Raw genomic sequence first — 26,620 nt, 5'->3', positions numbered from 1 at the left:
AATCGCATATGTTCACATTCAGCATTCAAAGGCATACTGAAAACCCTCGCAACACTTTACATTAGCTAACTGTTCAGTTCCATTTCTATTTTACCCCTTTACCAAGAACACAACCCTGTAAGTCTGGGTATAGAAAGTCTTCAACTCCCCTTCCACAGTTTCCTATGAATTTTCCTACCATCAGCAGTGTGCTACAGAAGAAATGTGCAGCTGTCTGCCCTACTTCCAGAACCTTAACTTTTATGTCTGGTTTCAGTGAAACTCCCTGGTACCTGAAACCTGAAGGCAAAAAGATTACAGATATCAGCTTGAAAAACTTTTTTTAAAGGCACAGTAGAAGATGACATTTGTACTTTTTTTCTTAAGGCTTCTTATTTTTCATCTTTTCTACCTTAGAAAGATATAGATAAAACAAGAAAAAAAAAACCAAAAAAATTACAATTGTGCATAAAATAATTTGTCACAAAAAAATTATAACGGAAAGCATGTTTAAATTTTTGCCATGCTTCTATTCTCCTGTTTTGAAAAGTTCTAAATATTGCTTGTTAAATCATAATATTAAAAGTAAAAGACTTTTGTCTTTTGTCTAATTGTAAAGTGAATGCCCTTACTAACACAGAAATCTTATATATTTTGTAATAGAATTAAATTTCAGGTACTTCTGGTTATACTGATGGTAGTGAGAAAGCTATCTTTTAGACAGCTTCTGACCACAACCACCAGGGTTTAAGTTTGTCTAAAATACACAATTTAGTTGTTCATTTCTATGTTTCAGATATAATTGATATGCAGTGGCAATCTAGTAGACATATTACAATTTAAATAACAGAAAATAGTAAAGGTCAGTAGAGGTGTTCAGATGTTACTGCTTAAGTAACAAGTAGTAATAGCTTCTGCTCCCATATTACAAATATAAATTTTATTCTTACCAATTTCATTACATCAGGAAAATGATGAATAGAAAAACTATAGCCCCTTCTGCAATATATATGAAGCTACATGTCATGTCACACATGGACACATTCATCTTTAATATTCATCATCTCTAATCACACACAAATATCATTGTTAAATTATCTCCTGTTTCAACAGTAGTGATATGATTGAATATGGCATGGCATAACATGACAAGAGCATTCCAATGATCTCCAAGCATACTGCAGTACTGAACCATACTGTCTGAAGAAACAAATATACATCAGGCACCTAAGACTGAATCAGTAACCACTCTTTTTGGCTTTAAGAGCACAGCATCACTCCTTAATATACCTACCACTTTATTAATCATATTTGTGTTGTTCTTACTCACTCATTTTCAAATTTGGATTTCAACTAGCTTCTACTAGTGGATCAAACTCCAATTATCCAAACTATTACATGTAAAGCATAATTAAAGAAAATTAAATTGTGTATGAACTCTTACTTCCCAGCTTTTTATAGGTCATCTTATTTCCTTTGGCCATTTGTTTTTAATGTGTAGCTAGTGAATGCAGTTTTTATGTTTCACTTTAAGAAATGCAGTCTTCCAAAAACTCAGCCAGAAATGTCCGTTTCAAAAAAGCTTATTGCAGCCAGTTGGCTTTGCCAGTGACATATTTATAAAGTGAAAATATAACCCATAGTGTTTTCTGCAGATCAGATGGAATCACTTAGTGTACTCTACGGAGTTTCAGCAGCTTGTGCCTCAAGAGGAATGTCCATCAGCCAGAAAGTGTTACTTTTAAGCACAAGTCCAGCTACTGTTGTTTTGTAGTTTTGTTATTCTACTATGATATGAATACATTTACGTCACACTTTTAAACCACAACATATTTTTAGACCTAATGCAAAGCCAAAGTGAGAGACAGGTGGTAACTCTTTGAAATAAGCTTCTAATTAAAGCTATTTTGGAGCTCAAGGTTTTTGCATGTTAATGATTTCTTCTGCTCTGAGCCCCCCCTCTGGCACCAAATCATTTTCATAAAAAGTACATTATGTAATCACAAGGCCTGAGCACCATGTGAAATCATGCAATGAAAACTACAGTATCAAATGGGATAAATTAGAAACCAGAAAAAGCTTCATAAAGTTACAAATTTTAGGGAGACATCAGCAGAGATAAATTTACAGCCTTTGAGAGTAATCAAAAGCTTCAGTCAAAAGCCTGATGTGGAAGGAAGCGTCAATGAAATAAAATGAAAAGATGAATTGGCATTTATAAGACACCTAGGAACCTAAGAGCCCTTTAATGATGCATGGGAAATGTTTTCCTAATGTGACAAAACAAAAGTTAAATCCACAATGCATTGACCAGTTAAGCAACGTACACAAATTGTATTCCCACGTACTGGAACAGAAATTACTGACTTGAAACAAGCAAATATGGTTTCCTTTTCCTTCATCACTGAAATCTGCCTCCCAAAATTTTTCCCAGCATAAAGAACAAAGTCTCCTCCAGTTCAAACCCATGTTGCAGAATTCAACTTGCTGCTGAGTGTAGCTCCTGAAGCAAAACAGATCTGGGTCAACTGTGAGAAAAGCATTTCAGGAATCACTTCTGACTAATGGAAAAACCATTTGAAAATATGTCAGGCAGTACTTAAAACAATGTATGCCTAGTAAAAGGCAAGTCTTCGGTTACTTCCCTAACCCAAAGCAGGAAGCACATGTCAGTGTACATTCAGAAAGAACTCTGAATTGACTAGCTTGGTGGTCCTGTGGCTGCTTGTTGCATTACTACAGAAGGGAAGAAAGTTCAGGACTTCAGCTGCAGCCATTCATCCTAGGCCAGGGGATCTGACAGCACCGCCAAGGTAGTGCAACACCCTGAACACATGTAAAGAGGAAAAGGAAAAATGCCCTGCATCACTCAATGCTAACGCATGTACCCATCCCAAATGACGCACAAAGTGTACATATGTTCCAGCTGAGATTGACGAGTGCTTTTCTGCTGGAACTGAAAAATCACCCCAACAGGAAGGCAATAGAAACAGAGAAGTGGATAGGAGTTTAAGAGAAACTAAGGAAAGTGTTTAAGGAAAAGGCTAAATCCTTATTCTACTAATGTTAGCTTTAATTATTTTCTACTCCCTTCTGTACAGTAAAGTATTGCAATAAAACATGTTCACAAGTCCCAACACAAGAGATGCTCTCTTTGCAACAGTCTACTCTGCAAGAAGTCTCCCTGGGCAAGACGCAGTAAAGCATGCAGACAGAGCTGCCATGGGAAAAATAATCTTTTTTGCTTCTCTCAGCCACCATACTGTATTCTCTCTACCAAACCTCTTGCAGATTTCTGCCTACCATAAAGCATACGGAGGATTTTAGATGGAAAGGGAATCTTGAACTATTAAAGTATCTCCAAAGGCCAATCAGCCTCACTCGCATAATTAATCCTTTAGAGACCAGTGTAATACTCCTTTATTCTTGATCTAACTCCATAGTTAAATTATGCAACTTGGGAATGATCCCTTTGAACCTCATATTGACCTGAGGTGGTGGAAGGACCCTTAGGAAAAACACTAGTATGGTTCAAAGGAGCACAGAAGACTGACACGCAGTATAGAGATCCAAAAGAATCATTGCTGCAACATCCAGCACACAAAAGTTCCTACTGAAAGAAACCTGGTATCTGGCACTGTGTAGACATGGGAGGTAAAGTCCCCTCCGCTAAACAGATTATAGTACTAAAACTTGTTTATTACAACCTTCATATTAAGCGAAGAATTTTTCCCACATTCAAAAGTGGATGTTTCTACCTAGCACAACAAATAGTCTCAGGAAAAATGTTCCAGCAGCTGTGAAAGCAGTGTCACACAAAGTTGTTCTTTCAATACAGCAGATTAATTATAGACAGTATAAATAGAATGGGTCTTGAAAAAGAACATTAGCTGTGCATGGGAGATTGGCTGTATGCATACATGTAGCCTGAATAATGATGACTCATGGAGAAATGGTAGAATTCTTTTTCCTTAAATTCTGTTTCTTGCCTTAACTTGTTGAGTAACTACTTTTCAAGCCCTGGCAACTGTAGAAATCTTCTTTGAAGTCCCTGCATTCATAGAGGTGTTACAATACTGACATATGCTTTTTCTAAAGAAGGAGCCTGTGAACCCTTCCAATGTCAAGCTGCCCTCATCTGAAGTTATAGACCTATCTTATATTACATAAATATTATAGAACATCTTACTGAACTAGCAAATCTCCCACAAATAAAAATGAAATAAAGACAAGTACTGTCAACAGTTGCCCTTCCAAATCAATAGCCTTTGACTGAAAAGTTATTTAAGGCACATGGATGTTTTTAATGAATCACAAATCAATAGCAGACCTTTCATGGAGCTCAATTAAAGTTGAATATAGGCCCTATTTTGCAATATTTTAGGTACTTTCAAAAGTTATCAGTAGGATCTTACGTCACCATCATATAATAAATCTACCATCTTTAAAATTCCATTTAAGACACACCTGCAAACTTATAACCAAACAGAATAACAAAATCCCACTCTTAAAACCCAGTGAAATTCCCCATCTTTTCTCCTACTTTTCCATTTCTAGTCTCCTTAGAGTAAGAAGTTTCATGATTCCTAAGCACTTCCCAAAGCACTTTGATTCGTTACTGATTTTTTGAGACAGAAAATTGTTGAACACATTTGCTGAAGAATGCTCTTCAGAATAACTAAAGTCATATCCAAAGAACTCATTAAAAATAGTTTATAACAAAGTCTGAGTCTGAAGCTTACAATGCAAAACTACGAGTTTACATTGCAGAATATTAGATAGGAATTAGATTAGGAACACCTATACATCTTTGAGAAGTTTTAAATATCCCATTAAAATTAGAAATAAACACTTGACTAAATATCCTCAAAACCACCAATAAAATACAGCCACTTTTCACATTCAGATAATTTGTCTACATATATCCTAGGCTAGTAACCAATATACAGAAAGGACTAACTCTTACTTTGTGGTCAAATGAGTCAGTGAATTACATATCTATCAAAAAAATCACCATCCCTATTGGTTTCCTTTTTTGGCAATCTCAGAAAAGACACCATAGATTTAGCAACCAGGAACAATTTATTGTCTTGTATTTTAAGACTCTTGGAAGCACACTGCAAATACTCAAATGATCTTATTAGTTCACCACTAACCTTGCAAAATATATTTTCATGCTTTTGCAGGTAAGCAAGATGACACACATTTTCATCCCAATCAAACATCATACAAAAGAGCAGCTGCATACATTTTATTTTTGCTGTAAACCTTCCTTGTCCTTTTTACGCACTGTAATCATCAAATCCATTTGGGGGGGGGTACTCATGTTTATCTTTATTAAACCATGCTCATAATCAGACTCAGACATGTTAAAGAAAATGCTGCACCCTTGCTAAATTTTTGCATATTTCTTTAAGTTATGAACACTCTCTGACCTTATACAAAGGACAACAGAGCAGGCAACTCCACCAATGCATGGTAAAGTTACAGATTAATTTTGTGTAAGAATTTTGAATCCAGTAACTCAAAATTTTACGTTTGGTCTGCTAAACTTTTTTTGTGCTGGACTGATTTTTTTAAACCCCTCAGAATTCTCCCATTTCTCCTAAAACTTTAATACTTTGCCACTTCAAGTGACAGCATTGTACAGCACCAGCCCTTAAACTTTCAGTAGGCAGAGGCTCTGCTACTTTGCAAGAACTGTCATTAATGTAAGCTCAAGTCTCATTGACCAAAGCTTGCATTACCACGCTGGGAAAATATGGCAGTCCTACACAAAACAAGTATATAAAATGAAGTCTACAAAAAATTTTCACTTTTTCCAGCTTCTTGAATTTCTAGTTATTCGGTGACACTTTTTAAAATCTTCATCTGCATATGCACAGCTGTCCAAATTTCCCAATGATAAACCTATCAACAAGGACTAGAACAAGTTGTGATCATGATCAGCACCAACTAGATACCACAAAATTAGAATTCTCCTTATGAATCTGAAATAAAATGACCTTATTACATTTTGACTGATTTTTATCTCCTCTTGCTAGTCTGTTCCTTCTTACTTTTGACACAGGCAGACTGTATTCATTGTCTTTGCTGTGCATTCTTTTCTGTGCTTGGAGGATACACTCAGACCTACTCACCACTACCTAAAATCTCCAAGAAAATCTTTCTTGAATGATAGTAGAGTGATTTCTAATAGGAATGATTTGCACCAAACCTAATAACCCAAAGCAGAAAGCATCATAACCTGTACAAGATATATTTCACCCCTCCAGGAAAAGCAACTAAAAAGGGTTTGGTGACCTTCCTTGTATAGGTTATAGATTTTTTGGTAATGGAATAGTCACAGATGACCACTAGAAAAATAAACAAAAGCTACATACACACACATCTGAAAGACCCTTTAAGAAGATGAAAGGGACTAAATAGTTAGAAACTAAAACTGCAATCTTTTGGATGAAAAAAATATGGGGCAGCAAACAAATCTGACAGATAAATGCATCCACATGAAATGCTGGAACATTTAATAAGAAAGTACATATGTAAATAACGAAGCAGTACATAGGTTTGAAGTTACAGAAGATTCATCATGCCAAACTATTTATTAAACAGGGTAATAATATATACTGCATTTCTAAACTTTAGAGACAGCATCTCTAAACTTAAATAAAACATCTGATATGATCTCAGACAATTGTCTCACAGGAAACCAGAGAATGGCAGGCAATAGCACTAAGAAGAAGAATCTGGGGATTAGAGTAGGATGATGAATTAAATATGAGTCAACAATATGTCACCAAAATGACAAATGCAAGATTGGGTCATTATTAATATACATGCACTATTAAAAACATATGAGGTAATAATTGTTCTGCTTGGCAGTCGCTGATTCTTGGCAGAAGGACTGCAGAAGCCATAACCCCACATGCAAGATGCAAAACATTTTATACTACCAATTCACAATGACTGCACATATTTGGGTGTCTTTCAACAAAAGAAATTAGAAAAAGTATCATATAAAAATCTATCAAAGCTTCGAAAAACAAGTCTTTCAGTTACATACAACTGCTCCCAAACTTAAGTATTGTTTTACTTCATTTTAATTATAGTGCTTTGTTTAAACGAAATGCAGATTAAGTGATATATCTAGCAATTTATAATCGAAGTAAAGTTCTGGCATACTGAAGGCAATAGGAGTTTTTACTTCAGTTCGGCTATGATCTTACTCATTACTGTTAAGAGAAGTTGAGGAAGGTGAAAGGAAATGGATGGTAAGAGATTCAGATAATGTTTTCCTTGATTATTTTTCCATTCACATGTTCAATTTAAAGAAGAGGTTCTAACTCCATGATTTAAAAAAAACACTTAGAGGTTTCCAAAGTTACATTAGAAACCATTTAGAAGTAGTCATCAGCAGATCTATTCCATGAAAAAACTCACAAAGACCAAGCCTTTCAAATAATCTGTCCTTATCCAGAAGCAATTTAACAGGAAGGTAACAGTTAAACATTCTGCTCCGTAACAGAACTAGCCATAAATCAAAGTCCAAATTTATACTGCTGCTGTATTTAAACATAGTCATAAGAATCATTTAACCTTACCGCATAAAACTCAGCTGATAATTTTTTTCTGACTAACACCTAATAAAATTCATTCTTACAGAATTGTGGCAAAGTTAAGCACAGTCTACCCTTCTTATAAAGTTTCCTGTTACAAGGTTGCATGGTTTACACATATGTTGTATTTCATTATTAAAAAAATTCCTCCATATAGCACCCTCTTTGTTGTAACACTCCAACATAGTTTGCCTCTAGGCCAGTGCTATAATAAAGTAAAATGAATTCAAGGCCATTTGCTGAGAAAAAAGATAGGTTCAAGGTATTTTCACACTTTTTTGCTTGTAACTTTTTCATGTCAAAGTTGTATTTTCTTTTTTCCTTCCCTTTGCTATTGTTTTATTATTTCCTTTTATTGGTACAGTATCCATTGAACAACTTCAAATAAATCTGAACTGTTCTGGAAGCCAACTTAAGGCAGTAAGGTTTCAGATTAAAAAATAAATTCCAAAATCTGTGCACTATTAGGAGGATCCAATTCTAAATCATTCATCAACTCATTTGAAGAGGTTATATAAAATCAGGATGAATTCACTGATTATTCAATTATTAGACAATGCAAGTATATTTTGTGGAACTGCACAAATGGTGATACTGCTTTTGCAGTGAAAATAAAAAGCCATTATCTATAAGTGAACACCACTGAAAAATAACTCTGCCACTAAGAAAGGAAAGTTATTAAATTATGCTTTCTCTCTGTCACTAAATAAAATCAGTATTCTATTCAAGCATAACCCAATAGTTTGTGTGTGCCACTGGTAAGCTATCAATATGCTGTTTCTTTAGTTCTTAAGTAGAAGGCAAAATCTTAATAACATAAATTGAAAAAGAAAAATGGAAATGTTGAGAATGTTCATACACACACCTTAACGTACCACTTACACCCTGGAGAACAATCACAGAACTCAACCCTTGCCTGGGAAAGGTCATCCTCCTATGTGATCATTCACACACTTCCTAAGCACTTCAGACAGTAGGTCGGGAAACCTGCACTTCATACACCAGTCCTCAAAGCATTGAATTTTAGTATTCACTCCTTATACACTGTTGTTTGTTCATATTTGAGCTACTATCCTGCCCACCATTCAGTCTAACACACAACCAACCACTGGAAATTCATGTGATAATCTGTAAAGCTACCTAAGCTTCAAGTAGTAGTGGGTTTGTTTTTACTTTAACGCATTTCTCCATTCTTTATATCATTTCAGCAGAAATTTATTGCATACACTTTCCTCAAACATAAAGTCACATCTGACTCAAGGCAAACAAGGCAAAGAATGAAATTGTGGTCCAATCTGCACACTTTTTCAAAGCAGTAGTAAGGGCACTTTTCTTTTACTACATAAGAACATAATACCGTCACTTCTTATAAGCAGGCTCCACATCAGTAAATCTCTCTTTATAAGAACAGTCAGGCACAAGTAGTGTATTGACTCTTTCTCAAGATGTAGAAGTACAGGCTAATGGCTATAAGCTAGCAGAGTTGTAATCCATTCAACAAAAACTGGTAATGTAGGAATAAGAGTGATTTTCCAAGTTAGTGTCTATTTATCAGATTTCTCTAAGGACAAGACAACACACCATGTCTAACATCCGCAACGTGAAGACAAAGTCAAGGCACAGGACAGAGTCTACTCCTACATGTGGCAGCTACAAAATTAACATACCTGCAGCACTAGTTATCTAAACATCACATTAGAAAAAGGCTATAAAAATAATTATAAAGTAATATGAATTTATTTGCCCTGGCTTAAAAACTAGTTTTGCCTAATGCGAATTGCCTACAAATCTTCTACTGTAACAATATGCAAATTCATGCAATTCTTAAGTAAGCAGTTGACAATTATCTCGACTATTTCTGGGTGATTACTCATCTATAAGAAGTTTTAATATTACCACATGAGAATGGTTCACTGCTATTGTTTCATATAATTGAAGCCAACACTGGTAAATTGAACATCTAAAATTTCTGCAAAGCTAGAACAGATCCAATTCAGCATTATTTTAATTAAAAGAACTAGACCTAAGAGATACAAATTCTACCAAAGAGAACACAAACTACATGATTCTGGTGGAATTGTAAACAAAAAAATTAAGAATGGAACAAAACTATGATCAAATTATGTCAATCACAAAATTTAACAATACTGGCTCAAAATCTAATCACTACATACTTAACAGAAAAAAATCTGGTTTTTAATAAACATTGCCTTAACTGTAATTAAAATTAAACAATACACAGAATATTGCTTAAGACATGACTATTTCTAGATTAATAGCAAATTTATGCCTTAAGAACTGAACTGGAGATACACTGCTGCATAAAGAAGAGTAAGAAAGAAAAGGAATTCTTAACTAAGACACTATATTCAATTAACTTGCTTCACTCCATTCTTTTAACAATCTCAAAATATGCAACTCATTTATCAGAAGCTTTCTATCACCAGTGACTTCGAATCAGTCAAATGAAGTTCCATCATTTAGGGTTTGCCAGCCCAGTACGACATTTTAAACTATTTCACTTACTTGTCCTCAAAAATCTTGATACTTCCCAGAAGACATTTGAGAGATGCTATCCAGTATACAAACTCGAGTTCTAAACCAGTACATCTCATGCTGCGTCTAGTACACACACTGTTGTAAAACCAGCACATCTGCCTCTGCACCACATAGCAACCACAGAAGCATAAGTTGCTCGCATTAGAGAAACTCAACTCAGATCTTTGATAGAGTAATAAGGAGAGAGCTCTGCTCTTGGGTGACCAAAGACTCTAAACCAGCCTAAGATGCTCAATGACTTTCTCACTTCTCTCCCAAACAAAAATATGCAAACTATATGCAGAGTTACGCAAACTATATTCTTGCTATTACGAACTGATTGGGTTCTTTAATATAATCTTACCCAATAACCTAGCACTTGATTGAAGTATCTTACAAAGACCCAGAATGACATACTACAGATAGGAAAAGAGAATATACCTTCCAAGATATTGTAAGCTATCAGCAAACATCACTTCATATAATGAAAGTTGAATTGTTAATACAGCAATCTCTGGTGGCATAATTGCATGATGCCATAATAGTATAATCTGACCTTATAAAAACTATGTGATGAAATAGGCTATATAAAGTAAAATTTTTGTAGAGTCCTCACCATAGGTAAGGGTGCAATACAAATCGCAAAAGTGTATGCTATTTTGCGTTTTCTTTAAAAAAATAAATCAAAAAAGCTTACAGTAGAGTCACCTCAAGTTCTTTAAGTTTTATATTTGAAGTAAAACACAAAGACTGTACAATCTGTTCATTACTTAAGGGCTATGACATTTTGTGGCTAGGTTAAGAGTTCACTTGGTTGAAAAACAGTGTTCAGCACTACTAACTCATGGTTTTATCATGAATCATCCTTTCTAAAAAAGACCCATATGCTAGAACAGAGCATTGCAGGACAAACTCAACTTACAGCTCTAAGATCATGAGGAAGAGTTCAGAAATATGAAAAGCAGATATATGCATTCTACATAACAAAGGCAATGACTTAAAAATTAAGTTCAATTTTTGAAAGCCTGGGCTAACAATACACACTCTTTCAAATATAAAATGATTAGTTGATCTTCCTATGTCACTTCTTGATAGCTTCACGTTTTCATTTTAGCACCAGTGTTCAGAGACAGCAAGGAACTAATGTAGTTAAAGCAGCAAAGAAATGCAAAGTTCTGTATTAGAATCCTTCCCTCTGCTACAGATTTTTTAAGTTGTAAGTCATAACTAACTCTGCCTAAACCATGCCCAACTTATGTTTTCATCTTTGTAGGTTTTTTCCATTTACTTTTTTTAAATGTTTCCATTAGCTTTGTGTAGGATTCTAGCTAAACATATAAGGGATTTCCTTGTTATTTCCCACATCACTGGCTCACTCTCAGTTTTGCTGAACGTTAAGAGCCAAGATCATTTCACCTTTTTTACTAAAACCAACAGAATACATTTTATTTTAATCAATAAAACACTTTTAACTATACCAGTTTTCAGAAAGTGCCTTTGTGTTTTCTATACTTCATTAAGTCTTGCAGTAAATACACCTGTAGAATCAGTTCAAGTATAAATGCAGCTTTAGAGATGCAGCCCACTAAACCATAACTGTAATGAGAGGACCATCTAGTGGTGACAACCACAACTCACACCCTGCTATTTTAAAAACAAATACACTGCTTATCAATGCAAGTCACTGGACAACTTCTCAGTCTTTGGCTTTTTTATTCCATAGCTTTAATTGTTTCTTTAATTTAGATTTCAACCTTCTATGACAAGACTAAATAAATGGGTTTGTTGATTATCTTCATCTGTTCCTGTTATGAGAACATCTTCCACCTGTGAAAGTTGCTCATGGCATCAATCATTCATCTGAAGACACTAGCAAGAATTAAGCTGTTAGCAACGAGGCTACAAAATAGGTTTGTTTACCTCACAATTCCCTCCTCAGAGAAATCTCTAATACCTTTTTTCTTAACACAAGACACCAAAAATCATCAGTTGAGAAGTGACAGTTATAGTTGGTATGTTTTACATCTCCATCACATTTCAGCTAAACAGATTTGCAGTTTGACAGACCAAATTATAACAAAGGGACTAAGATTGCCACAAACTAGCAGGGACAGGAGAGCAAAAACTTACATTGGAGGATGCTGACAGAAAATGTGATACACATCTAGTGGTGTTTGTTTCTATATGTTGAACATGTCAAACAACTGCAGAGACATTCTTCCCCAGCTACTACAGTAATAGAAGCTGTGAGAAAACCTCCTCCCTAATGAAGCTTCAGAGAGTAGGCACACAGGTTTATGTAAGCACACATTTAAGTACAAACAGCTGAAGGAAGCTTAGTGGATCTTCATAACCAAACCAAAACATAAAACAGTAGTAGAGCATTTGCTTCTAACAGCTATTCTGCTGAATTTCTGAAAAGCTCTGAGAGGGCTCTAGGTCAAACAATACTCAAGAGAAAAATTTCAGGCGGTTTCTCTTTAATAAATACAGGCATCCTAAAGACACTAAGCTGCTTTGTAAATTCGAGAAATGGATTCTACTCCAATACAGTCTAAACCAAACTTTAATATTATGAAAACTGAAAGTTTGGTCTGAACAAATCTCTGCCCCTTCAGCCCCTCTAAGGATCTAAAGGGAAATGCAACTCAGTTAAAGAACTGCTGGATTGAAACAGAGTTCCCCTTCACACCTTTATGCATACCTTGATGCCTACTTATGGAACTGTTCCCCAATTTTAGTAGCAGTCACCCAGCCTCAGACTTCTGTTCCAGCCTGTTTTACGCATCTCTTGCAACCCTACATACCCCATCCCCAACTGGCATCTCAGTTAAGGCCACTGCTGTAGTGGCCAACTAGACAGCACAGACTGCATCTGCATGTAGGTAGAAATCATATTATGAATGATTACAGGAGAAACCTGAATGCCAAGAGGCAAGTATTTTATCTGAGGTAAGACCAAGCAGTAGTGAAGTGATCATTTATGGCAGTATCCATTAAATCAACAGGCAACTGTTTGAAAGCAGTCCAACAAAAAATAGAGAGAGCATTAATTAGAACCCAAATAACTGTTTGTCCCAAGGAAGGACAGAAAACCCTCAAGAATGTGTTAGAGGACACCAGTACAAACTAGTGTACATAAACTCAATCCTATTTTTCTTTTGCCATTGTTAACTAGCATGGCTGGGTAGAATGAGTTTCTTTACCACTGAAGGTATAGAATTAATATGAAAAGAAAACAACTATAATCTTCAGCAAGAGAAATCTGAGCAACTCATAGATCAAGTGGTCTGTGTCAACTCCTGCAGCATTCTTGGCTTCCTCAGATGAAAGACTATGTTCCTGGGGGACTTACATTCACTCTCCTCCCTGACACTCCCGCAGCAAGCTTTCCCTGTACACATGCTTTCCTCCTTCTGTTCAACTGCCATTCTCCTGTGTCTGCTTCAGTAGCTATGTAAACACGACCTCTGAAGTGCCTCTTTCACCTTCACATTGTTTCAAGCATGCTTGAGTATAGCAATAGGACACATATTAGTCACAGCAGTAACAGAATGCAATAAATAGAAAAACCCTCACTATGTTTTGTTAGTCCACTTCTAGAGCATGGTGTAGAGGTCAGACTGTTAGCAAAGCAAGCTCACTGCTGCAGGCTTACAGCACTACCATCATCATGAATTAACCTCTGCTGAAGGCAAGAGAGATTGTTAGCAGATGCCTGGCCAAGAATTCCAGAGCAGCCTGTGGAAGGCAGATAGTAAAAGACGTATTTATTTACAGACTGTTTGGCTCTCAATTGCAGCCCAGAACATGAGCCAAAGATACACACAGATAGTATGGCAGGCCAGACCAGGACAGGCATCTGTTTACTAAAATTAACAGTGCTTGGTAGACCTCCTTTCTGGTTCACTCTGGCTAGTCTTGCAAGATGGAAATAAAAGCACAACACTGTCATTCATAAGTCTCAAGGAGACAACAGGGTATTAAAGATGACACTTAAAAAAACTGAAAAAGATTCACTGCAAAAGGCTAGGGGGCAAGATTAAAAGCACATCCTTGACAAGAAATCTAATCAGACAGTCCAGGAAAGCCACATAAAAAGGACATTCAGTCCAGGAAATCTACAAACAAGAACATCATGTATTATTTATTACATAACACAAATCTCTGCCTGCCTTGTTTATTAACATTTTTGCCACCTCAAAACAAGACTTGAGGTCATTCTTTTTCCAGAGCAATAAACACACTAATGCAAACTGGAACATGAGGAAGAAGAAAGGAAAAGGAAAGCAGTTCAACATGCTGGGACAGAAGTGCTACTAGAAAACAAGAAAAGTCTGCAGAACTTAGAGTTCTCTGCTGTTCTTGCTGCTTTGTTAGGATTGGCCCTCATTTTGACCATCCTAGGTGTTGAAAAGTGGCTGGCTGGCTGAGTAGGTTCTGAGGTAAAAATTACTTTTTGTCTCCGTAGCTTGCAAAGACACTTTCTTCATTACATCACTTGTATCCCCCACAGGTCATGACAAGGTATGTAAGAGACAGGCCTGGCATCAAGATTGAGCTGGTGGTCAGAACTCTACTCAGGTCTCCACGGTAAACAAGCACGCGTGCCAAATATCCAGTGAGTTTATTCTGCAGAACTGCATGGTCGTACATGGATAGTTGTTTTATCCCTGAACTACTCCAGACACTCAGAACTCTTAGCTGATGATCCCCTCAATACATCTGTCACTGTAATTCCACTATAGCATGTCAGGAAGCACACTATTACCTCTTCTCAGATTTAGGAAACTTGGTATGGTCTTTCTGTTGTTAACAGGAATATGCCCATGCCCTATACACCCACCCCTCAAGACACTCATAGCATAGACACCTTCTCACCCATATGAGTTGACTGTTTTTTCCCCAAGGTGGTTGTGCAAAATTAGTAGGTGAAAATCTCTTCAATCAGTATGAATTTTGGTCAGCTTGCCCAGGGGCAAGCTTAAGTTCAGGGTAAAGCACTGTAGAATTATTACTAGAATATTGTTACAGGCGCAGAACTGAGGGATTGTCTGCATATATTTGCCATATTGACTCAGAAGACTTGATAAAGTGATACTACTCTGCCAAAAGTTTAGGGACACTACTTGTGTAGATGACTACCACCCCCCAATATTGTTGGGCAAACCTCACTTCTGAAGAGAAAAAGCTGTCATGTAGCCTAAACCTAAATGCTTCCAGATTAGAACACAAAAACATTCATAATTGTTCAAGTTCAAAAAAGACTGCTATTAAACCCATTCAAAACTACAAACACGCCATTAATATTATTTTCCACTATTATGTTTTTCCAATCAAAGTTTAAACATTTTTTTAAAAATCTGCATTACATTTAAAGACACTTGATATTTTTGGTTCAGAGAATGAAGATGTTAACTTTTTTCTTTGTCCAGGATAAGCAAGTTCCAGAAAAGCAAAACACAATTAAAGCACAGAAGAAAATAATTATTTTAGATGTTAAAGTGTTTTACAAGGGAAGAGCCAGGGGTTTTGTAACATTTTTTAAAATCAGTATTATCCTTGTAAATTCATATCCTGTTCAAGATGTGAGGAAACAACTATTCTGCATTTAGTATTCTTTGCCTCATTTGAACTTCAGTTATTTTCTATATGCAGCAGATAAAAGGTACTGTCATTTATAGAAAGGTTTCCTCTAGAGAGCAGCATCGTGTGGCCTTTCAAAATTTAAGTTAATCCTCAACTGTCCACAGTTAAACAACTAATAAAAAAGAATATGCAACAAGGAGCTTACCTTTTACACCACCAAATGGACCATAAGTCATATTACAAGCAGTTCTCTGAAGATTGTGCTCATACATCAGTTTAATCAGATACTGATTCCCATGTTCCACGTTTCCCAGAGTTCCTACAAAAAAAAAGGCTATATATTTATATCTTTGATCCATACAATGTAGAAGTAAAGGAGTACCAGCTTAAACAAAATTAAAAACTATAACTTACTCCTAGTGACTCTGAGATATGAAGGATCACACTGCTGCTTTCTTTAAAAAAAATCACCAAGCTACAAAATTCCTAAAGGCCAGAACCAGAAATAAGGTCTCATTATACCAAATATGGCATAAAGACTTAGCAGGAGGCTGAGATTTTATTACTCAAATGTTTTTTTCTTCATGTTAGACACACCTCTAAGATAAGAAAAAAGACTGCTTATAGGGGAATTCTTATGATTCTCTAGTTATTCAGTGAATATACTATATCCACCAGCCTGCCTGAGCTGTAATAGTCTTCCTGTCAAATTAAACTGTAGCTAGTCATTAGCTATAATTTGACAAAGCTATGCTTAGGGCACATTTATCACTTGCCTTTACTCTGTCTGAAATTCAGTGTAGTGATCAATAATGCAAAGATAAGAAACAAACATATGGTAACAAAAACAATTTTATGATATACATCACATTCTCTGAAAAGGTCTGCGTGAACTTTAATTTCCTGACTCCTTCAGGGAACTAGAAAGACTTTCTGAATTTCTGCTAAAGAAATTGAAAGCTTTCCTTTTGATAATCAGAAGCCTTTCCTGCATCCCACGAAGAAAACAAAGTTCTTCATCATGTAGAGTAACACTTAAGGACTAATACTAGCAAGCAAAAAAAACCCCTCTGAGAACAGTCAGGGAAAAAGGTGTTTTGAGTGAATGGTATCTAAGCTAAATCCTACCACAGCTTTAAATGTACAAAGATTATTCCAACACCATCTTAAACAACGTGCGATGAAAGATTTGTAGCTTATGCTAACCTTTTAGGCAATTTGTCCAACTAAAATCCAATATTGTTTTTAAGCAATTGCTCCTAAAGCAGGCCCACGTTAGGGAAAGGATTGGAATAGACATTAGGAAAAAAGCCCTGGCTGGTAAGTAACTAGCTAAGTAGCAACACCTGAGGAAAAACAAGTTAGGAAGTGTGTATACTGACTGCAATACAATATCCAGGCCATACTTCAGTTAGACTTTTTATATTGACTGTAATACAATATCCAGGACATACTTCAGCCAGCCCTGAAAGATGCTTTCATTTGTTAAGGAGAAGCAGGATAGTTATTTTATTATAAATAACAGATATGGAAATATATATAAAGCAAGTAAAAATGCCACTTTATGAATGTGCAATTTGCCATGGAAGCTTAAATAATTATCATTATTTCTCAAAGGAGTTCGAAAGTTTCTGTTCAGATGACAGAAATTACCCTTACATCATGAATGCTTACAAATTAGTATTAGTCGTCTATTAAAGAATTGTAAAACTTAAGCATTTAACTAATAATAAAAGTCATGTAGACCCAACAGAAAATTGTAACTAGAAAAAAATTCTAGACTGACCTATTGTTCTATGCCATTAATGCAAATTTTAAAATAAATTGTTTTAATAAAAATTGTACTGGTAGGCTACAATCCTAAGACATAAGCACTATTACAGAGAAGGGGAAGTATGAAAACTGCAGTACATCTCAAAGTAGATGTACTCAACATAAGCTCAGTTTTACAGGTGTCTCCAGATAACCAGAAGGCAAACAGAATCTAGAAACAGAGCATGCATTTGTAATCTATCTGCCTACAAGACTGTGAATAGGAAGCAAGCTGCTCCTACAAGAAAATGATGCTTTTATAGTGAAAGGAGCAGATGTGTCCCTGCACAGAGAAAATGAACAACGTAGAGTTGTCTAGTGACTTTTGAAGATGAGTGTACAATTAATAGATCTCTTAAACCAGCACTTTGTTTTAAGCATGTATTAGAGAGTATTCAATGCACAGAATAAGTATTTTGTGACTTGCCTCTTTACATACAGGGAGAACACAGCATTTAGAATTTACAGACAAAGGCAGAAGTAGAGGATTTAAGAAAAAAACCCAGTAGTTTCACCTTCTTACCAGTATTAACCTCCTATCTTCTCTTGGGCTACATTACTGATGTTCTGGCTTTCTAAGAAATTATCTGGATTTCTGAGTTCAGAAATAATTGGGATTGTTTCATTTTTAAAGAGCTAAGTTGTCATTAAACAACCATTTCGTTGGTTCATTCATGTTCATTAGCATACTGAACAGTAACACCCACTCCTACAATTGTAACGAGAACGAGTTGTTCACAAGCGTTACCAACCACAGACCATCACACACATCACAGGATCTCAAGCGATGAGCAGATCAGCAAATCTGTTAACCACTGGGAAATATCTAGACCTAATTACCGACTGAGTGGGAGAAGACTACTACAGCTCTTCATGGATTATAAGCAAACACTGTATATACTAAGTTTAGCATTTAACCTAATCCAAACTTTAGAATACACTTAAAATCACTGGAAAGCTATCTGTAAACTAACCTGAAACAGCGTATACACAGAGTTTTCGGAAGTGCAACACAGCCAGATGAAGTCCTTCGGTACCACTGTAAAGAAGGTTTAAAAAAGCACTGTTTCCAGATAAATTCCAAGTAAAATGCATGCAGGATAATGTTCCAGTGACATGTTGAAATTACATTCAGGTGTGGGCCAAATCCAAATGTTTGGGTGTTAAATGCTACCACAAAAACCCAGAAGTAATAGTCTTCCTGAATTCATGCTGCACTATTACAAGTTAATTTCAAAATTAAAATGAATCGTTTAAGAACATCTTTTCAGATTTAAGTATGAAGAGCAAGTCAACTATTTTCCCAGTTTAGCTTGAAATTAATTTCAAACAAGGTGCTGTTAATTCATCCAAAAAGCAAATGGATATGAGGATCATCGTTCCAGGTAACTATTATTCAGCAACCATGTACATTACTTTTTTTTAATTCACTTTTGTACCAGCTACATGGAACCTAAATTAAGCTATAAGGCAGATGTCATAAACTTAGAACCCTGCATTCACATTCTTCTTCCTCTCAAACCTAAGTAGTATCTCCAGCAGAGAAAGTTGCTGAATAATACTTGTTTGGAGTGATGATCCTCATATCCATTTAGGTTTTTCTCTCATTTTAAAAATAAAGTTCTCCTAAGTAGATTCTCTTACAGCTAATTAAATATAAGGCCTTTTCCTTAGAGTCATAGTATCTCTCCTCCACCTGTCCACTTATTTCCACTAAATTAATTGGAATTAAAGATCTTCAATCCTTTATCAAACCCAAAACAACTGGCCAATATTACATCTTAGATCATAAAAAGTTACTCAAGTTTTCTTAACACTTAAAAAACTTTCAATATAATGGTTTTCATGTTCTACATACTTTTAAAAGATAGTACAAGTATCTGAAAGATTATTCTCCACACATTCATTAAGTAAAAATTCTCTCATATCAAGACAATTCAAGAAGCAGATAAAATGCATAGTACAATATTCATATATATGCTTAATAGTTGTCCATCCATAAATTGACAACTCACCTCCCAAAACAAAGAAAGAAAATCACATCTAAGCCTTAAATAAAGAGCAACATAGCCTATTGTTGACTTACGAAACAAATTTTCCCACTTCCACCTGCAATATTGGTTCTCGTAACTGCACTTCCAACAGCAAGTCTTCAGCTTGTAGTCCACCTCCAGGTTTCACAGGATGTGGATTGAAGATTCGCAGATACCCCATATAACTGCCAACAATAATTTTATCTACAAAAAAACAACCAAAGGAGAATATAGAATACGATAGTACATGTGGAATTCCATTTGATGCAGAAGTGCTTCAAAGAATACCCTAAAGTGATAGAATATTTACCTGATTCAATTAACATTGAATATGGTCTATCTTCTAGGTTAAGATTACCAATTAGCTTTTCTGCAACTCCATTAAAATGTGTCAGCAAAGGGTTCAATATGGCAATTATCACGGCAGTGGCACTGACCATTGCTACTATTCCATCATTTTAGATTGATGTTCACGCTTCTTAAAAAGTCCCATTCTGGTTTTGAAGAGTACTTCAAACTTTCAGCTTCTAAATCTTGGATTTGTGCACACAGGTGTCACACCAGCAGAAGTGTGAAATTTTAAAATTGGGACTGATTACGTTTATCCAAATGCAAACTAAAGCCAGATAATTACTCCATCGGGTCAACAAAGCTAGGCCTTGAGTTCATCTGCTCTTGAGACAGTACTATTATCTCAAAGAGGAATACAATAGTTACATCAAAGTTATTTTGGAATCAGTGTTTTAAGCAAGCAGTCATTTGGTTGGTAGTGAATAACCAAAAAATTATTAATGAAACACTCCCAAAGAGGTGCTTCCCACAATAACAACTAACAACCCGAGTTGGTTGCCAGTACTTACTTCCTTTAGATATAGGTCATCATATCAATGCAGATCAAAATCAAAGCCAATCAAACTTGTCCACAAGAACATACAAATACTCCTAAACCAAGTTCACCAAGCTCTAAAGGCTTGGCATAGTTCCACAGGACCCAGAGTCAAAAGCTCAGAACAGCTGGTTGCTTCCTCTCTTCTTCAGCCACAAAAAAACTTGCACTCTCAAGTCCCTCATTCAAAGAGTAATGACTGCCTTCCCCACTGTCATCTTTTCCTCAGATCAGTAGCAAGTATTCCATCAGCAGAAAACTAAATCCATTTTAGTTATTAATTCCTTAAAAATACTTAAGTTTAAGTGAGGACGTTTTGACCTGTGGTTAGACAACTGCAACCTACTGATTCCCTTTTGGTCCTGAACTCTGGAAGAAAAAGAGCCTAGTCTAAAAACAAAGAGAAAATATAATGTTGAGAAAGTAAAACAGCAGGCTACTACTCCCACAACACTGTTTAAGTCCTGTTTTTGTATCAATTAAATTTTTTTCCACTAGGAAAAGATTATTCAGAACTCCAGCAGAATTTGGGGTTTTGATCATGGGTCAGTCTACACAACACCAGGCCTGCTGGCAACAGATGGGGTATACCTGTCTCAAAGAGGGAAAAGGATCTTCACACAGGAGTTAGCAGGGTTCATTGAAAGAGCTTTAAACTAGATTTGAAGGCAGAAAGGCATAAAGCCAGGCTTGCTAGAGGTAAGCCTGGGGGCAGCACACCAATGTTTGAGGGACAGTGCGCCAGCAAGGTCCTTCAATCTGCCATCTCAGTGGAGGCAGGGGATGGAGATCCACTCAGCAGCAAAGACTCAAGGGTTATTGATGTGTTGGAAACCACAGAAGCACCTGAGAATGGTCACATAGGAATTAGGACTTCTCCCCCCCAAAAAAGCTGGCGGGATGGACAGCCCAACTGAAGTGCATCTGCATGCCATGCACGCAGCGTGGGCAACAAACAGGAGGAGCTGGAAGCCATTGTGCAGCTGGAAAACTATGATAGAGTTGCAATCATGGAAACGTGGTGGGAAGACTCACGCAACTGGAGTGCTGCAATGGATGGCTATAAACTCTCCAGGAGGGACAGGCAAGGAAGGAGAGGCAGTGGGGTAGCCCTGTATGTTAAGGAGTGTCTTGATTGTCTAGAGCTTGACAGTGGTGACAATAGGGTTGAGTGTTTATGGGTAAGAATCGGGGGAAGGCCAACAAGGCAGACATCATGGTGGGAGTCTGTTATAGACCACCCAACCAGGATGAAGAGGCAGACAAAATATTCTATAAGCAGCTGGGAGAAGTCTCATGATTGCTAGCCCTTGTTCTCATGGGGGACTTTCCACATATCTTCTGGAAATACAATACAGCAGAGAGGAAACAGTCCAGGAGGTTCCTGAAGTGTGTGGAAGATAACTTCCTGACACAGCTGGGGAGTGAGCCAACTAGGGATGGTGCCTCACTGGACCTGTTGTTCGCAAACAGGGAAGGACTTGTGGGTGATGTGGCAGTTGGAGGCCATCTTGGGCTTAGTGATCATGAAAACGTAGAGGTTTTGATTCTTGGAGAGGTAAGGGGAGGGGTCAGCAGAACTGTCACCTTGGACTTCTGGAGGGCAGACTTTGGCCTGTTTAGGAGACTGGTTGACAGAATCCCTTGGGAGGCAGTCCTGAAGGGCAAAGGCATCCAGGAAGGCTGGACACTCGTCAAGAACAAAATCTTAAAGGCACAGGAGCCGGCCATCCCTACATGCCAAAAGACAGGCTGGCTGAACAGAAAGCTTTAGCTGGAACTCAGGAAAAAAAAAACAGCTTATGACCTAGGGAAGAAAGGACAGGCAACTCAGGAGGGCTACAAAGATGTCGTGAGGTTATGCAGGGAGAAAATCAGAAGGGCCAAAGCCCAACTAGAACTTAATCTGGCTACTGCCATGAAAGACAATAAAAAACCCTGTTTCTATAAGCACATTAGCAACAAAAGGAGGACTAAGGAGAATCTCCATCCTTCATTGGATGCGGGAGGAAACATAGTGACAAAGGATGAGGAAAAGGCTGAGGTACTTAATGCCACCTTTGCCTCAGTCTTTAGCACTAAGAGCTGTTGCCCTCTGGGTGCCCAGCCCCCTGAGCTGGAAGACAGGGAGCAGAATGAAGCCCCCATAATCCAAGGGGAAATGGTTAGCGACCTGCTACACCACTCAGACACACACAAGTCTATGGGGCTGGATGGGATCCAGCTAAGGGTCCCGAGGGAGCTGGCAGAAGTGTTCACCAAGCCACTTGCCATCATTTACCAGCAGTCCTGGCTAATCAGGGAGGTCCCAGTTGACTGGAAGTTAGCAAATGTGATGCCCATCTACAAGAAGGGCTGGAAAGAGGATCTGGGGAACTACAGGCCTGGCAGTCTGACCTCAGTGCCAGGGAAGGTTATGGAGCAGATGGTCTTGGGTGCCATCATGCAGCAAGTACAGGACAACCAGGTGATCGGGCCCTGTTAGCATGGGTTTATGAAAGGCAGGTCCTGCTTGACCAACCTGATCTCCTTCTATGACAAGGTGACTCGCTTAGTGGATGAGGGGAAGGCTGTGGATGTTGTGTACCTGGACTTCGGTAAAGCCTTTGACACCATTTCCCACAGCATTCTCCTGGAGAAACTGGCTGCTCAGGGCTTGGACAGGCGTACGCTCCGCTGGATAAAAAACTGGCTGGATGGCCAGGCCCAAAGAGTTGTGGTGAATGGAGTTCACTCCAGTTGCCAGCCAGTCACAAGTGGTGTTCCCCAGGGCTCAGTGTTGAGGCTGGTTCTGTTTAGTATCTTTACCAATGATCTGGACAAAGGGATCGAGTGCCCCCTCAGTAAGTTTGCAGGTGACACCAAGTTGTGTGGGCATGTTGATCTGCTTGAGGGTAGGAAGGCCCTACAGAGGGTTCTGGACAGGCTGGATCAATGGGCCAACTATATGAGATTCAGCAAGGTTGAGTGCCAGGTCCTGCACTTGGGTCACAACAACCCCATGCAATGCTATAGGCTTGGGGAAGAGTTGCTGGAAAGCTGCTCAGTGGAAAAGGACCTAGGAGCGTTGGTCATTAACCAGCTGAATAGGAGCCAGCAGCATGCCCAGGTAGCCAAGAAGGCCAACAGCATCCTGGCATCTATCAGCAATAGCATGGCCAGCAAGACTACGGAAGCAATTGTCCCCCTGTATGCAGCACTGGTGAGGCTGCACCTCAAATACCATGTTCAGTTTTGGGCCCCTCACTACAAGGAGGACATTGAGGTGCTGGAGTGTGTCCAAGGAAGGACAACAAAGCTGGTGAAGGGTCTAGAGCACAAGTCTTATGAGGAGCAGCTGAGGGAACTGGGGTTGTTTAGCCTGGAGAAAAGGAGGCTGAGGGGAGACCTTATCCCTCTCTACAACTCCCAGAAAGGAGGTTGTAGCCAGGTGGGTGTTGGTCTCTTCTCCCAAGGAAGAAGTGATAGGACAAGAGGAAATGGCCTCAAGTTGCACCAAGGGAGGTTTAGGTCTGATATTAGGAAAAATTTCTTCACTGTGAGAGGGTTACCAAGCATTGCAACAGGCTCCCCAGGGAAGTGGTTGAGTCACCATCCCTGGAGGTATTTAAAAGACATGTAGATGTGGCACTTTAGGACATGGTTTAGTAGTGGACTTTGCAGTGTTAATTTTAAGGTTGGACTCAATCTTAAAGGTCTTTTCCAACCTAAAATAATCTATGAATTTCTACTGAAAAAGGTTGTACACCAAACCAGTAACAGCTCAACTTGTTCAAATCCTCCTGAAAAGGAACAACCTAAAATAAAAATAATTTTAAAAGATTATGGCAATGGTGAAATCAAACTCAAGTACCTCTACTAAGCAACAACAGAGCTCCAAGATGAACATGAGTATATCAAGGAAAGATCCCAAATATTTATTAATATGAAAGACGTACACACACAAGAACTCTCCCCAACAGCAAAGATCATGAACTGTTATAAATATGTCCTCAGACACATCACTTCAGTTCCTTGCTTTATTTCCACATTATTAATGACTACATAGAAGAGCAGGGTTTACTCAGAGTCACTTATTTCAATAGCCCCTTATTTTCTAAGCAGAAGGGGTTTTTTGTTTTTCTAACTTCTTAGCTTATTAGCTCTCACCTTCCTTTTTTTCCCCAAAAACTTACAATGTGTGTTTGCTCCCGTGACAAACTGAAAGCGTTCTAAAGATATCTACCATTGAAGGAATAAGACATGAGAGAAACTACAACTGAACACAAGCAAGAATTAAAAGGTTTCAAAACCTACAAATACACAAAGACTAACGGCATTGAATTTGTCTTCTTAAGCCTACAAGGAGACAATAAAGACAGCAGACTTTAAACTAACTAGCCTGACTAACAAGCTTTCAGTATGCATTTGTCAAAGCAAACCTGCAGCTGTGCAGCGTAAAAGTCAGCAACCACGTAATTCTAAGTTTACCTTGTCCACTGCCACTATTATCAACATCAGCAACACACAGACAGCCTTGGTCGAATTCTTCTTTTTCTCCAAGTATGGTGGACCACCAGTCTCTAGCTTTAAACAAAGACATTCTTCTGTACTGAAAAGGAAAAAACACATTGTTGAGGTATATACCAATACATATATAACTGTTTATACAAACAACTTTTTGTTAGGAACAACTTTTATTGAGTATATTCCATCTCTTATCTTCACATTGCTCTAGTGTGAGCTGAACAGATGTTTATTTCACACGTGTTGAGTTTCTGGTTATGTAGTTCAGAAAACAACCTTCAGAAACCTCTTGTCAATAGTTCATAAATTGTGATAGACACTGCTAGTTATATGAAAAAAAAACCAAAAAATAACAGTGCTTTTTTAAAAAACTGTTAAAAGCCTTCCATAACAAGCATTAAGAAAGTAATACAACTTTTTAAAGTCACAGAACTGAGGTTCTCTCTCTTACCAAGGAATATCAGGAAAAAAGATTCTGATGCAAGTCTTCTACAAGAGATCTTATGTTTAGAAAAGTAAATGAAGACATAATCAGACAACATAAAAACCTCCACTAAGTAATCGCCTTGAAGATGCTCTAGTGACACTACTAAAGAAGTCGGTCAGATAGAGCACAAATCAGCTTTTCTGCTCCACACCTGCTGTTATTTTAAGAAGGTGGGGAGGGGGGTAGGGGAGGATGACAGAGGATACTAATCTTTTTGTAAGCAGCTTGACAATAACACTATCCTAGTTCAAAACTCACAGCTCCACGCCTATGCTCTGCCATGAGTGGGACAAACCTGAAGACACTGGACCCCACAAGCCCGCGGATGAGGTGAGGGGCAGCCAGGTAGCACAAGCTCCGGCCGTTCTTTCCGGAAAAAAGGAAAAATGATGGGCTCGCCTGGTTTTCCTTCGGAGCAAGCGCAGCCTACAAGCGCGCACCTTTCCTCTTTAAAGGAAACCGTGTCCGGCAAATAACATTTATTTTTTTCACCTTAGGCGGTTACCGTTGTTATGCTAGCTAGGCAACCTGCTGCAGCTGAGCGCAGGCTGGCGACAGCGCAGCCCTCCCCGCACCCCCTCTCCCTCACAGAGCCCCTGTACCGCACCTTCAGCCCCGCACCTCAGGAGCCGCGCTCGGACACACGCACCCCGGAGAGGGAGAAGAGACCGGCGGGGGCTTACCTAGGCGGGAGACACCACCTCCCGGGCTCGGCGCGGTCGGAGCTGGTCCGGGGCGGCAGCCCCCCTTTCCCCGCGGGACCTCCTCACTCAGGTGCGGCCTAGAGGCGAAGCAAAAGGTGAGACACAGACCAGGAGCAGCTAGAGCCCCCTCCCCATTGCCGCCGCCATCTCCGGCGTCCTTCTCACCGCGCGTTAAGTCCCAGTCGCGCCCCGCCGCGCCCCGCCCGGGCCGGCCCAGAAGGGAGGGCCGCGCTGCGCGCTGACACTGGGAAATGTAGTTTGGGAAGCGGCGCGACCGACCGTTGGGTTCTTTCATTTCTTCCTGTGCAGAGGGGGGTGGGGGGGTGAAGAGAGGCATTATTTTGTGTTTCCAGTGGAAAAACGTAACCTTCCGCCTGGGGCTTTTGCTTTTCAAAGCCGTCACAAAAACCCCTCGCCTTCGAGGGCGCCCTGCTGCACCAGCCGTCCCCTTTCTCCTTCCCCCCCCTCCC

The 26,620-nt window shown here is 38.4% G+C and overlaps 1 protein-coding gene across 5 annotated transcripts in view; it reads right to left on the bottom strand.

Annotated features, from left to right (window-relative positions):
* BBS9 (Bardet-Biedl syndrome 9) overlaps positions 1-26,531 on the bottom strand; it is a 309,029-nt gene extending 282,498 nt beyond the window's left edge. For 4 of the 5 annotated variants that reach the window (XM_075745399.1, XM_075745396.1, XM_075745398.1 and 1 more), the window contains exons 1-5: positions 26,130-26,531; positions 24,924-25,044; positions 19,621-19,771; positions 18,509-18,573; positions 15,928-16,041 (exon numbers count right to left, since the gene is read on the bottom strand). In XM_075745399.1, the coding sequence (XP_075601514.1) occupies positions 15,928-16,041; positions 18,509-18,573; positions 19,621-19,771; positions 24,924-25,035 (442 nt within the window). In that variant the 5' untranslated portion in view covers positions 25,036-25,044; positions 26,130-26,531. The remainder of the gene's footprint in view (positions 1-15,927; positions 16,042-18,508; positions 18,574-19,620; positions 19,772-24,923; positions 25,045-26,129) is intronic. The other variant, XM_075745397.1, reaches the window with a different exon arrangement.
* Positions 26,532-26,620: the final 89 nt, after the last annotated feature.

This window comes from Balearica regulorum, chromosome 2 (assembly GCF_011004875.1).
Source record: "Balearica regulorum gibbericeps isolate bBalReg1 chromosome 2, bBalReg1.pri, whole genome shotgun sequence".
Classification (NCBI taxonomy): Eukaryota; Metazoa; Chordata; class Aves; order Gruiformes; family Gruidae; genus Balearica; species Balearica regulorum.
The sequence above is the reverse complement of the archived record's forward strand: the minus strand, read 5'-3'. Positions and strand labels throughout refer to the sequence as shown.